General features: G+C 47.1%; 1 protein-coding gene across 2 annotated transcripts; it reads right to left on the bottom strand.

Annotated features, from left to right (window-relative positions):
- Positions 1–4,620: 4,620 nt before the first annotated feature.
- Positions 4,621–12,213, bottom strand: LOC112901148 (sn1-specific diacylglycerol lipase beta-like). Of its 2 annotated transcripts, none has more exons than XM_025969996.1 (14): positions 11,530–12,213; positions 10,378–10,516; positions 9,777–9,996; positions 9,591–9,691; positions 8,800–8,921; positions 8,624–8,715; positions 8,333–8,438; positions 7,711–7,865; positions 7,361–7,479; positions 7,122–7,252; positions 6,531–6,628; positions 6,186–6,406; positions 5,654–6,053; positions 4,621–5,243 (listed from the first exon to the last, which is right to left on the bottom strand). In XM_025969996.1, the coding sequence occupies exons 1-14, from the start codon at positions 11,998–12,000 to the stop codon at positions 5,156–5,158; spliced, it is 2,463 nt and encodes an 820-aa protein (XP_025825781.1). In that variant the 5' UTR covers positions 12,001–12,213; the 3' UTR covers positions 4,621–5,155. The 2 variants fall into 2 exon arrangements, with proteins under 2 accessions (XP_025825781.1, XP_025825780.1); XM_025969995.1 differs by having other exon boundaries at positions 7,361–7,482; positions 11,530–12,211.

The raw sequence follows: 12,213 nt of genomic DNA, 5'->3' as shown, positions 1-12,213 counted from the left end.
TATTATTAGATTAATTATATAATATATTTTTATACTTAATTTATTTGAAGATATAAATATTAGTAAATTTTTTTATAAATTTAATTAAGTTTAAAATTATTTAATTTATCGGAAAGCGAGAGTTGTATTTTATTTTTTTAGAACGGAGCTGGTAAGGTTTTTTATTCAAAAGATTCTTGTATGGTTTGTAGAAGGAGGCAACCGGCAAGGACGACTGCGTGCATTTTCGACCTTTCGTTAGAGCAAAATTGAGGTACAGGGTACGTAGAGTTATGTAGCCGTGCGCTTCTCGTTAGGACCGGCAACGTGGACATTCACTCACTCCCCGGTGGGGCCATGGAATGTAGCATCCGGTCCCACTTGCCAATGGGCTAGCGGGTCGAGTATTATAATTATAGCTCACATGATCACATTTCCGGTGGTAGTACCCCGTCGTCCCTGATGAGGACCTTGGTTATTAGGGAATTCCCTTTGTGTGGGGTCAGGATCCGGAGAGGAACTCGTCAATCTCAGCTCAGGCCGCCAGCATTCCGATACGCTTGGAGAAAGAATCCCATAACAAATTACTATTATCCAAGATACGAGCACGGAGCACGCCCTCTCGAGGCGTCACAGCTCACATGTTGCACGCGCCGAGTTTCCTCTCCATTTTTAAGAGCGCCCCGTACAGGGAGTGTGCTTTTATGCGCAACTTGACTGGAGCAGCTGGCCCGATCTCCCACCAGGCCATCAGGCCACGCCTGATCGCGTTCCCACCCCGACAGGGGCAGCCCGGACCTGAAACCAGGTGTCCAACCAGCCGCGCTGATTGGCCCGGCCCTAATTTCAATTCGCACGGTTCGTCGCCGCCGGGAGGCCCGTACTCGCCGCGATCTATGGCTGCCGGCGCGCGCACGCCCTGCGCTCCCCAGCCTCGGACGGATCACCACCGTCCCGAGCCGAAGCCTCCCGTCGTTGTCCGCAGAATGGCGGCCTGGGCGCGGGTGCGCGAGGGACGAGATGGGTGGGGGACGCGGCCCAGTCCCGGTTGGGGAGCGGTCGCGCTCCGGGTTGTTGGCCGGTGGAGGGAGGAGGACCGGAGGGATAGGCATGGCACGGCACGGGCCGTGCGGCGCGGGTGCGGGCGCCAGCAACAGGAAAAGGTGGCTTGACTTCCATCAAGCATGCAAAATCGTAAACGCATTCCCTCCGTTCCATTTCACCTAGGCTTTCCATCCACGCCTCCGCGAACCGTGCTTGCCGCTTGCCTTTTCTGCTTGACAAGTCAGAGGGGAAAGGTCAATATGCAACAGAGCAGAAAGACCCGTGCCTTGCTTGTTACAGAAAAGAAAAGGACCCAGCGCCCTGCGGGGCAGGAGGCAGCGGGACTGACGCCGACTGAGGCCGACCCGCGCTGTTCGCTGCCGGCTCTGCGCGTCAGGGATGGCCGAGGCCGCACCCACCCGCACAGGCAAAAGCTGCGGCTACGTACATGGGTTGGTTGGTGGGCGGGCGCTGTTCGTTGATTCTCTGCTCCGCAGCAGGTCAATATAGCTTGATGCTTCTTTTTTCTGAAAGGAATGCACTTGATCCGAATGGACAGTCACGAGAAGCTCCAGGATGTGCTGGTCTACCTTGTGAAGTTGTGATCCAACGCCCGCTTCTGAATCTGTGCCGTCACTGAACTACACGCATGTCCCCACAAGAAACAAGAGGGCACGCACAAGTAAAGTTGTTTAGGCGCTAACCCTCGATGGAATTGGATATTACCCTTTTCTTTGAGAAGAGGACTTTGATATTACTACTGTACCTGATTAGAAATCAGTGGGTCGTCTTTCTTTTTCTAGATCTTTAAGCGAGATAGGGTCCAAATGCGATGCCTTTTTCTTTACAATATCGGGGAACACGGCGCCTTTTTCTTTTGGCTGGTCAAATTATTCCCGGGAGCACTAATCATGTGCCTGAAGCCTGAACAAATTATATGTGTATTCCTAAGTGGGGAAGGGCCAACTTCAGTCATCAGTGGCCGGATGAGCAAGCCACATATTCTACTCTATTTTTCCCTGCTGGCGGTAGTGGCGATCGAAAGCCTCGCTTGGCGTCATCTTTTGCGCGCCCTTTCGCCCACGATTTCCGCGTTGCTTTCGCCGTATTGCGCTTACGAGAGAGAGAGAGAGAAAAAAAAAAGCGGCCGGTTCCGTTCCGTTTCCATGCCCTAATAGTCGAGCCACTACTTGACGCATTGGATGTCCCTGTGCTCCTTTAGTAGTAGTGTAGTATAGTGGATGCGTTTGGAGATTCTTTGGGGAAAGGGAGAATCGTTGGAGAATTCTTCGCAACTTTTCGACGGTAATAATGCCATGATACTCTATAAAGACGGCCACCACTAGTAGTTGTCATGCTGAATTTCGCAAGCCGCGGATTTCGATTCGATCTCTGTTACCCTACTAGGTTCGGTCTGAGAAAGAGATGGCTCATCGATAGGTGCCTGAGCGGAGGAGTTACCGTCTTACACCTTGGCACATTTCATGTTCTGATCCTTTTTCTTTTGAATTTGAGCACCGTCTAATCCTCCACTACCATCCTCCTGCATGTATGCGGGAATTTGGACCGCTCGTGAGTGCACGGAACAGGGTGCTAGCAGAAAGCAAAAGGTGACCGGAAGGTCGCTGTTAGCTTTCAGCCCCGCGACGTGGGGAGCTCGTGACAGCTGATAAAAACCCAACGTAATAAAGCAAACAAAAAGTTTTCAAACAAAAGGAAAAAAAAACAAAGAAAGAGGAGACGATCAGCTGACTTGATCGAGGTGGCTGCAAAGTTCGTTGCTGCCCACTGGGCGTCCCCCGTCAGATCGATCTGGGGCACAGTGGCCGGGAAAGCGACCTCTGAGGCTCCTCCAGTTGGGCGCAGCCGCAGCCGGCCCCCTACATGCACGAGAAGGACTGCTCGGAGATCTTCACGGCTGCATGGTGGATTGGTGGGCCATTCCAACAATTCTGCGCTCCTTCTATTTGTCACGCAATCCCTGCGTTGAGTCGTCGTGAAATTTCGCCGGAATCACTTGGAACGATGCGTGATCCCGGCGGAGTTGCGACCTAGTAATTGTCTTCACGACTTCACCTTGTACATGGGCCGCCTTTCTTTCTTCTTCCTTAAAAGCGCTCGAGCCCTGGCAGGACAAAGCGGCTCCCAACTCTCACGGTCACAGGGGGCAGCAGCGTTTCGATTTTGACACGAGCGATTGCATGGCCGGGAAAAAGGCACAAGGGGAAAGTGCGGGCAATCTCCTGGGCAGGAGAAGCCTCACGTGAAATGCTGGTCCGGCTGGCCCTGATTGGTGGCTCCAACGGGGGAATGATCGAGCTGGAACCCCCCACCCACACCGCCAAATCATGCATGCCGCCGCGCACGCCCACCGCCACCCGCACGGCAGCGCGCGCGCCGGTCACACACCAGACACCACCTCGCCGGCGGGTCGCTGGCGAGCGCGGCCGTGTCGACCGGCAAGGGCTCGGTGCCGCGCTGCGGAACGATGCGGGGTTCCTGTTCCATCGATTGCCGCGCGCTCCAACTTTGGAGGTGTTAATTGGCGAGAGCAACAGCCTCCCGCTCCGGCCTCCGTCGCCATCGCCATCGCCTTCGCCGCTTTGCGGGTTCGCCGGGGGCCGTGGTCCCTCGCGCATTCCGTGAGACGGAGACCGCCGAACGCTGGAGGGTCGATCGGGTCGGCTCACGGAAAGCAGGGCATGCCTACGCCCACGACGGCGCGCGGCCCTGGGAGGCCGGGTCGCACGCCCTTCCCGTGACCGCGCGCGCTCCTTTCCCCGACCCACCTCCTCCTCCTCCTCCCGGCGTCGCGTCACAGGTCGGCAAGATCGCCCGCGGCGTGAGCGGCCATTTCCGGCGCTGCGCCGGCAGCCGAGGAGTGGCGAGGGTTCAGTTGGATCGCAGTACTCCGTTGGGCCGGTGGCCCTGCCGGGAAAGCTTACGCACTCGTACCGGCAGCGTCCAGCTGGGGATCATCAATGCCCTAAGTACCATTATTCCCGAGGAGAAAATGCGGAAGTGCCGTTCCGTTGGTTTGCAGGGCCCGGTGCGCTGTCCATTGGCGCGACGCATTTACGAGAGCGGGATGATCGCCGCACGCTCCATGTCCCAGCCTTCCAGGTAGGTTTGTTCCTTCAACTCTTCAAGCAAGGAGAGGCATGTCACATTCTGGTCACGATTGCCCCCCTGCTTTCACGAATCGAACTGCATTGTTAGGTGTAAAACTTTATGCAATGCACGTATACAGGATTGTTAGGTGCAAAAATTTATGCAATGCACATATACAGGCTGGTAAGCACCAGAAGGTAGTATTCATTACGAACCTAGCGGCTTAACCACCGCTGTTACGGTCAAAGTGAACGAAGGGAAAGGTGTGCATAAGAGGCTACTAGCAGCAGCACATATAAGAGGCTCTGCAACCTGAATTTGGGTCAGAATTTGGAGTACGAGTGAAACAAAGATGATGCTATGCTGGGCGATAAAAATACGCGGTGGGCTGGCATTCAGGAACCATGCCAGAATGCAAATATAGCAGACCAATAGTTAAAGTCATAGCTGTGGCATATGTGAGTATTCAGTCACTTCAAGGCGGTATGGTTCTGATAATGTACCAACTTAAGCCACAACTTCCATTCAGTATTCAGCTTCTTTTTTTGTTTGGTAAGTTCAGTATTCAGCTTTGGTGGACAGTCACAACATGACCGTCACTTGTCAGCCAGTCTAGCTAATTCTGCTGTGTGAATTATGTACATCTTGTCAACTTGGCATGAATAAAAAATTGGTATTGACAGGCAGGCACAGCTGCAGAATAATGAATGAGGGAACAAACCGGGGCTAACAGGTAAGTGTATTCAGGCTGGCGGCTGCGTCAGAAATCAATGTACACGCGCAGGTCAGTGCCGGAGGCAGATCTCAGTGACATGTGCCTGCCTCTAGCCATTCGCCTCTAACTGTCAATAAGCTCATCACCATGCTGGATCTGTCACAGATATCTCATGTATCTTGTGTCATAAACAAATAAATGCCTGAAATACGCCTCCAGGGTGGAATAAACCATGCTACTGATGTAATATTCATAATTTCTGTCTCCAACGCATTTCGCTGTACATGGGTCAACAGTTTATCCTGGTCAGACCAAATGCTGTAAGGGCGAACCAGAATTTGCGGATCTCTTAGGCGTCTGGGCTTCAAGAATTTTCTGCATAGCAAGGTGGCACCTGAAAGCGCATAAGCATAGGCTGTCAACATGATCACAGATGATGAAATCAGTGAAACAAATGCCTAGAAACTGGGTTTGCTGTCTTGCATTTAGTTAAGGGCATGTGTGGTACAAAGGGCAGCTAAGGGCCTTATGTAGCTGTTCAAGTAACACAAATGCATCCTAGAAATGAGAATGCAATGGCTTGATGTGCTATACCACGGCACAGGAAGACTGATGTAATACCTTGACACTGGACAAGTCAAAACTATTATTGGATATGAATGTGTGTGGTATTTTCTGAAGGGATTACATGTGATTCCTAAAGAATATTACCATGGATTGTAAGAAATGAGGTTCAGGGAGTTTATTAAATGCATTTCACCGTGTATGTTAGTTTATTTAGTGAAAAGTAAAGTTTAATATTACCTCCAAGGTAAGTGATCTGTAAACATGGAAGGAGTAACCACTATATCCCTGAAGTTCTCCCTTTTCGCTAAAACAGCTTTGTATGGTGGTTCAGTTTCCTGAACGTTCCAGCATTGCCAAAGAGGAAGGAGGCTTCTTCTTTGCCTCACCATATGAACAATTAAGCCGGGAAGAAACATCTCAGGAGGCTCCACTGGTATTTCTCTGTAAGACGCCGGATGCTCTTTCAAACCAGAATCAGGCCCATCAATTGGAATTATTTGGACATCATGGTCATTATTTAGGCCTCCACTGGATCTACTATACCCAACAAAGCCATTTTGCATAATTTGGAGTTCTGGCTCAGTATTGCAGAATGGATCCTGATGAGAAATTTGTGTTTCATTAGGTACTGCCGTCCCTGTAAAGGAAAAAGGACCCGTTAGAGATGATTGCAGAAAAGTTGGACGAGCTTCGCGAAACCAGATTCCAGACAATTTTAAGACTGCGTAGAGAGAAGGTACAAGAAAATTCCACACAAATATATGCCTACCTGCTGTCCTATGATCAGAATAGCCCTCAATTATGTCATCATTGGGACCATGAGTTCCATTATCATGATATCTGTTCACATGCAAAATTCTTCGAGCAAGCTTTTGTATCATCGCTGTATCAGCTGGAGAGTTATCTGAAAGAGCACTTATTGCAGCAGATCGTAACCGGAGGATAGAATTGATTGAAAGGCGAGAGGAGAACTCATAATTGCAAATGATGCTGCAAAGAAGCAGAACATATTTAGTCATCTCAGAATAGTGAACCTTGATAAGAGAGCAGCACCATCAAAATTGAAGTTCTAGTGATAATAGTAGGACATAGAAAGATCTCAGGTTATTCGTACGTGGTGACAAAATGTGAACATGCTTCCGCAATTACAAAGTCCACACAAGGAAGTGGTCCATATGCATATACATGCACGTCTGGGTATTTGCCAAAGAGCTGGTGAACAACAAAGTTAAAACTGATCAGAAATCACATGCAGGGAAACAGAAAAGGTAAAAACATAATAAATGACCATATGACCTAAAATGTACCGATTTGCATTTCAAGTTGATAGAATATAACATATATTGTAGTTTGCGATACAAAATTGAGTTTAGTCATACAGTCATATGAGAGAAGTAACAAAAAGGATGTAAGTTTCCACTAAAAAGGCATAAATATAATTAATGGACTGGTCCACCTCACAGTTTTATTGCCTTGACTGGCGCGACCAACTATGATAAACCCAAAAGTATTCCATAATACATGTAGACAATAACAAAAAGCTCGCACTACATACCTAGCTATTTAATTTAGGCCAAATGCTACAACAATGCACCCAAATTTATGTGAACAGGCAAATTAAGAAATAAGGTTAATAGAGGTTGTATAATGATGACGATTAACAGAGAAAACACTCGAAACAAGACTGAAAGTAGAACATCTTTACCATCATTCCTAGGACTGTAGCAACAGCACCTCCTAAAGAATGCCCAACAATACGAACTTTATATCCATGACACTCACTGCCCTCCCCCAGCAGTGTGGAAAGGAATCCGAGTCTTCCAGATGATGTGTTTTCTGAGTTGCCATTGTCGTAAGAGAGACACCAAATTAGTCACTAGCATATCAAATCAATGAGATTATCTCTAATCTGTGCGACAATGGTTGGCAATAAAAGAATCAAACCTCCTGTGCATTCATTTAGTTGCATGAAAAGCTCTCTGGCAGCCTCTACAATTCCACCATGCCCATAATGCGGAAATGTTGAAATAACTCTCTCTCGTGTAGTTGCGGGTGTTTTTTCACTACTGAAGAAAACATAGTATCAAAAACCAAAGGTTGTGAACAATAAATAGAACAAGAAATCACTTAACATTTAATAACAGAGACCAGAAAAAATAGAGGCATATTCCATGAATTGGTCCCTATCCCCTAAAATTTGTTGATTCGATCCCCCTAGTGTGAAAAATTAATTTCAACCACACAAGAAGGGAGGATAGGTAAGAACATAAGAGACAGGACTACGAGGGAATTACTTTATAAGTCCATCCAAATCTTCCATAGTAAAAGCACATTCTCTACATAATCCATCAGTTATGAGATCCTCCGGCGTCTCTGTTCCACGAACCCCTATAACAACAGTTCTTTTGTCATGGAGGACCACAACAAAGTAAGCAGCTTCACGCTTGCTCTGCATTAATGAGTAAAATGGGTCATCATAAGAGGTCAATGTTTCACTAAAAAAAACGTTAACAAGTATTTGCTCACCACCAACTTTGGTTTGTTCAATTGTGTCACAATGGCTTCAATGGACGAAATGCAGGGAAAATGCACACAAAAAAGGGGGTTCGAACTTAATGGATCATCCATGCTACAGTCAGGTTCAAAGGTACTCAAGGTAGATTAATTGTTTATATTCATGGACCATAAAAGGATGATGTTCCTTTAACCAACTCATAAAATAATGATACAGAAAAAACCATCATTAGGTTACAAGCAGAATCCAACAGTTACTAAGGATGATCAAAAAGAAGAAGAAAAATGAAAGGACAACCTAAATGAACTGCAGAGTGCTACATGTAACTGGTTGAAATAATCACATCATTTCACTTAAGTCTGCATTCATAAACCTTGATTGTACTAAAAACATAGTATTACCTGGCAAACACGCCCTCGCAGAAGTGCTTTTGGTGGTATATTAACAAATCTAAGGAAAGCTGCAGCATGGCCTCGCCACCAATTATCACCATCAAGTGCAGGGCGACTGCACAAAGATTATATGCAGTTGTTATATAGGAAAATATTAATAGTATGGTCTAGTTTTTCTCGATGGAAGGATCCTCCAGTGCAATTGATAAGAGAAACAATGCAGATCAACAAATCATAAGGATCAAATGGTTTTTAGATTGAAACATAACAAAGATTTGACTTTCAGAGATTATGAGATACCTTCTGCGTGCCCATGGAGTCAACACACCTTGTCTATAAACCCATGCACAGGGAAACAAAATAGGATTTCTTCCAAAATCAAGAAGTGGCCCCTGCATTAAAACCATGTCAGACGCAATCACAAATGGCTGGCAGAGCAGAAACGATGTCCGAACCCAACAGTATCAGTATCTAACCGTGTAACATGCTTCAGCAAATGGATGGAGGAAAGCAGCTTCTTGCATAAGCTCATGGGATGCCTCCATAAGGTCAGTCTGCGATTCAGGCAAATTCCCATGCTTCTGCAATAGAGCGAGCCCTATGGCATGTGCAATAAAGGAAATACTCAGTATGCTCTAGATACACAAATAACAAACAACAATTCAATTAAAGACGATGTATAGATTTTGTAATACACTCACAAAAATGAAATTATTGTTAAAGGTACCAGCTGCCAATCCCCATTCTTTTCATCAACATTCAAATCTAATGATTTTTTAAGCTAAAGCAACCCGCCTGTAGGAAAAGGAATAGAATACAATCCCAGTCTTGTTGGAGCTAATCATCCATGGATAAAAGCAAATGAGCTTGCAAGTACCGACACAATATGTATTAGCATCTAGCAGTCAATAGTCAACCACTCGAATTAGAAGGCAAAAAAGGAGGGTGGCCACACAGATCCAATCAGGTAGCATCCTCCTCCTCATATTCTTTTTCAAGGTAGAAATGAGCATAGAGCACACACTGATGAATCCTGTAATGTGGTTTGTATGTTGAATTTTAAAAGCAACTCTGATAGAAATTACTTGTTCATGTTTGTTGAACAGAAATTCCTAATATAGCTATATACATGCTTTGCCAGTTAAACAGCAGCAAACTGCAGAATGCTTGTGTGGACTAGTTGCAAGTCAAATGAATTAAAAAAAGGTTAAAAACAGATATGGCACTGAGAGTATTTGATATACAAGCACAGGGTCAAAGATCTAACCTGCTAAGAGCTCCAAATGTCCCGTCCCAGAAGCACGATATGCAACCAAATCGCCAAGAAGTCTTGCAACAGAATAAACCTCGTCTTCTTCTAGTACGGTTCTAAATCAGTAAATAAAACAGCCAGTTCAAATAACTAATTGATACTGGAGTTACAGAGTGTAAAAATCACAAGATTGTGACCTACAGATATTTTGCACGTCCTAGGCAGCACAAAGCTTCTCGAATTCCGTGGTCAAAAACTTCCCTGTAATGAGCTTTCCAGGCCATATCATGTGTCGCATAAAATGATCGCCACCTCAATATATCAGAACCCGTGAAGCACTGGACGATGACCACAACCCAGGAAAGGATAAGAAATAAAGCAATAAGGGTTCGCCCTGAGTTCCGATCAGCTTCATCCTGTCCTAGATTGTAAGCCATGCAAACCAATTATTCATGCCCAAGTAGATGCGTAGAACTAACAGAGAGAGAAAAAACTAGGAAAGTAGAAAGAAAATAAATGTACTCTAAATGTTGCTCCTAAATTGTATTAATTTCTTTCATTATATTTATTAGAGGCACAAGCTGCCAAAGTACAACTAGATATCATGTCTGGGTATATTTACTTAAACATTTCAGCACGGAACCTCTAACAAGTTTTTTTTTCTTTTTTTGGTGTGTATGTATGAATTCACTTGGCATATAAGCTATCAGCAAACAAAAATTTATTGTCGAAGGTGAAAGCTTATGTCCAAAATTAAAAGAAATAAATAGTTATGGAAACAAATTCAAAGTTTCAAACATACCAAAGAAGCAGGATGTGGATCTTCTTTCTTTTGAGAGATCTCTTACAATGACAAACATGAGATAAATTGCCGCAACCAACTGCAACGCACCAACTGCCATGCCAAATCTGGTCCACCACAACCAGCGTTTATACCTCACCTGTTCAGCAAGATGAAAGTACCAATGCGATAAGTTAGTAGCAACTCCTGAGCAAAATGAAAGTAGAAATGCAATAGCTGAATGCAAACAATGTTCACATTCCATCATTATCCCTTCACTTTATTGTTCCATTCAAAGTTTTTAACCTTCCTGTTTTGTCTCTTCCTACACGTTCTACTTTCTTGGCAGAATGCAACAATGAATGTGAACTCCTTCAAGGATACATTAATGTGTCTGACCTCTGAAGAGAGTGTTGCTATGTTAGCATTGGTTTCGAACATTTTGGCAGAAATACATGGTTGAAAATGCAACAGCACATTATGCTTCTATAGATGGAAACATGACATTGATTCACATTACAACAAGGGGCTATCCACACAATTTTGATAGTTGAGGGGTTTCGTAGCTCAGAGATGGAACAATTGGATAGTTGGAGGGGGTAAAATGGAGGGGTTCCAAAATAGATAGACAATTACACCCTAGCCAATACTAAAAAAGCCAAATCAATGCAATGGTAGAAGTAGACCTATAGGCATGAAACCAGGTTTCTAGTCATGTCTCGTAAACCACATCAAACTATAGATTCCTGGATCATCAGAAGCTTCCTTCCTTGAGCACACAGTAAAACCAGCTTATGGCACCTCATAGGCTCATACTACTAAACCATATCAACTCCTCAGTTCACTTATATGCATCATATTGAGCTCCCAACACTAGGCACTAGCTATTAACGTAAACTCAATGTTCACTGATTTTTCAATGCTAGAGAAATGCTATATTTTCGTCCCAACTTAAGCTATATCCACATCAATTAGCCACTTCTGCATTAGAACCACCTGAAAACTAAGCTAGCACATCATCAAGAAAACATCGATAAGAAGACAGCAGCAGCTGGAGTTATCAGGACATGAGCAAGTGTAAGACCAACACTAAGCTAAATCGCGTTCGCCAAACCCCGCTTCCCCTACCAAAAGCAATCTATCCGAACCAGAACCAGAAAGTTGAGCTCTCACCCTAATCTCATGGCGAGCTACGGCATCAGCTGCGACAGAGGCGTCGTCCTCGTGGAGGTGGCGCCTGGCGATGGCGTCCGCCGTGGCGTGCTGCGCGCGCGCGGCGCCGATCATGGCGAGCACGCGGACCCCGGCCAGCGCGGGCGCCGCGGCGAACGCGAGGAGGCCGCGGCACCCCGACGGGAGCACGGCGTCGACGAGGTAGAGCCCGAGCAGCAGCACCGCGAGGTTGAGCCCGCCCACGAGGAAGGAAACCACCCGCACCATCCCGACCCGGAAGGAGGCCGCCGCCGCCGCCGCGGCCGCCGCGGGGTCGCCGGCGCGGGGGGCCATGGCGGCGGTCCTCCGCCGGGCGGGCGGCGGCGGGGGCGAGGAGGGCGCGCGGCGGCGGGGGAGGAGGCGGCGTAGGAGGAGGAGCGGGGGGGAGGGGGTGGTGGGCCCGCGGGTGGGGAGGAGGGTCTTTCTAGGCATCCGGCCGCGGCGGAGGTGGTTGCGCCCGCGCGGCGGCCATGCCCACGGGAAGCGGGGGGCGCGGGTGGCTGGGGACGGGGACGGAAATAGAAACCGGGAGGACGGGGACGGTGTGGTTCGATTCGGTGCGGTCGGAGGACGAGTCGCGCGGCGTCTCCGGCTCCCCCTGGACTGGGGATGTTTCCGAGGTTGAGCTGTTGCTGACTGGCAGCT

Source organism: Panicum hallii, chromosome 7 (genome assembly GCF_002211085.1).
Source record: "Panicum hallii strain FIL2 chromosome 7, PHallii_v3.1, whole genome shotgun sequence".
Taxonomy (NCBI): domain Eukaryota; kingdom Viridiplantae; phylum Streptophyta; class Magnoliopsida; order Poales; family Poaceae; genus Panicum; species Panicum hallii.
The sequence above is the reverse complement of the archived record's forward strand: the minus strand, read 5'-3'. Positions and strand labels throughout refer to the sequence as shown.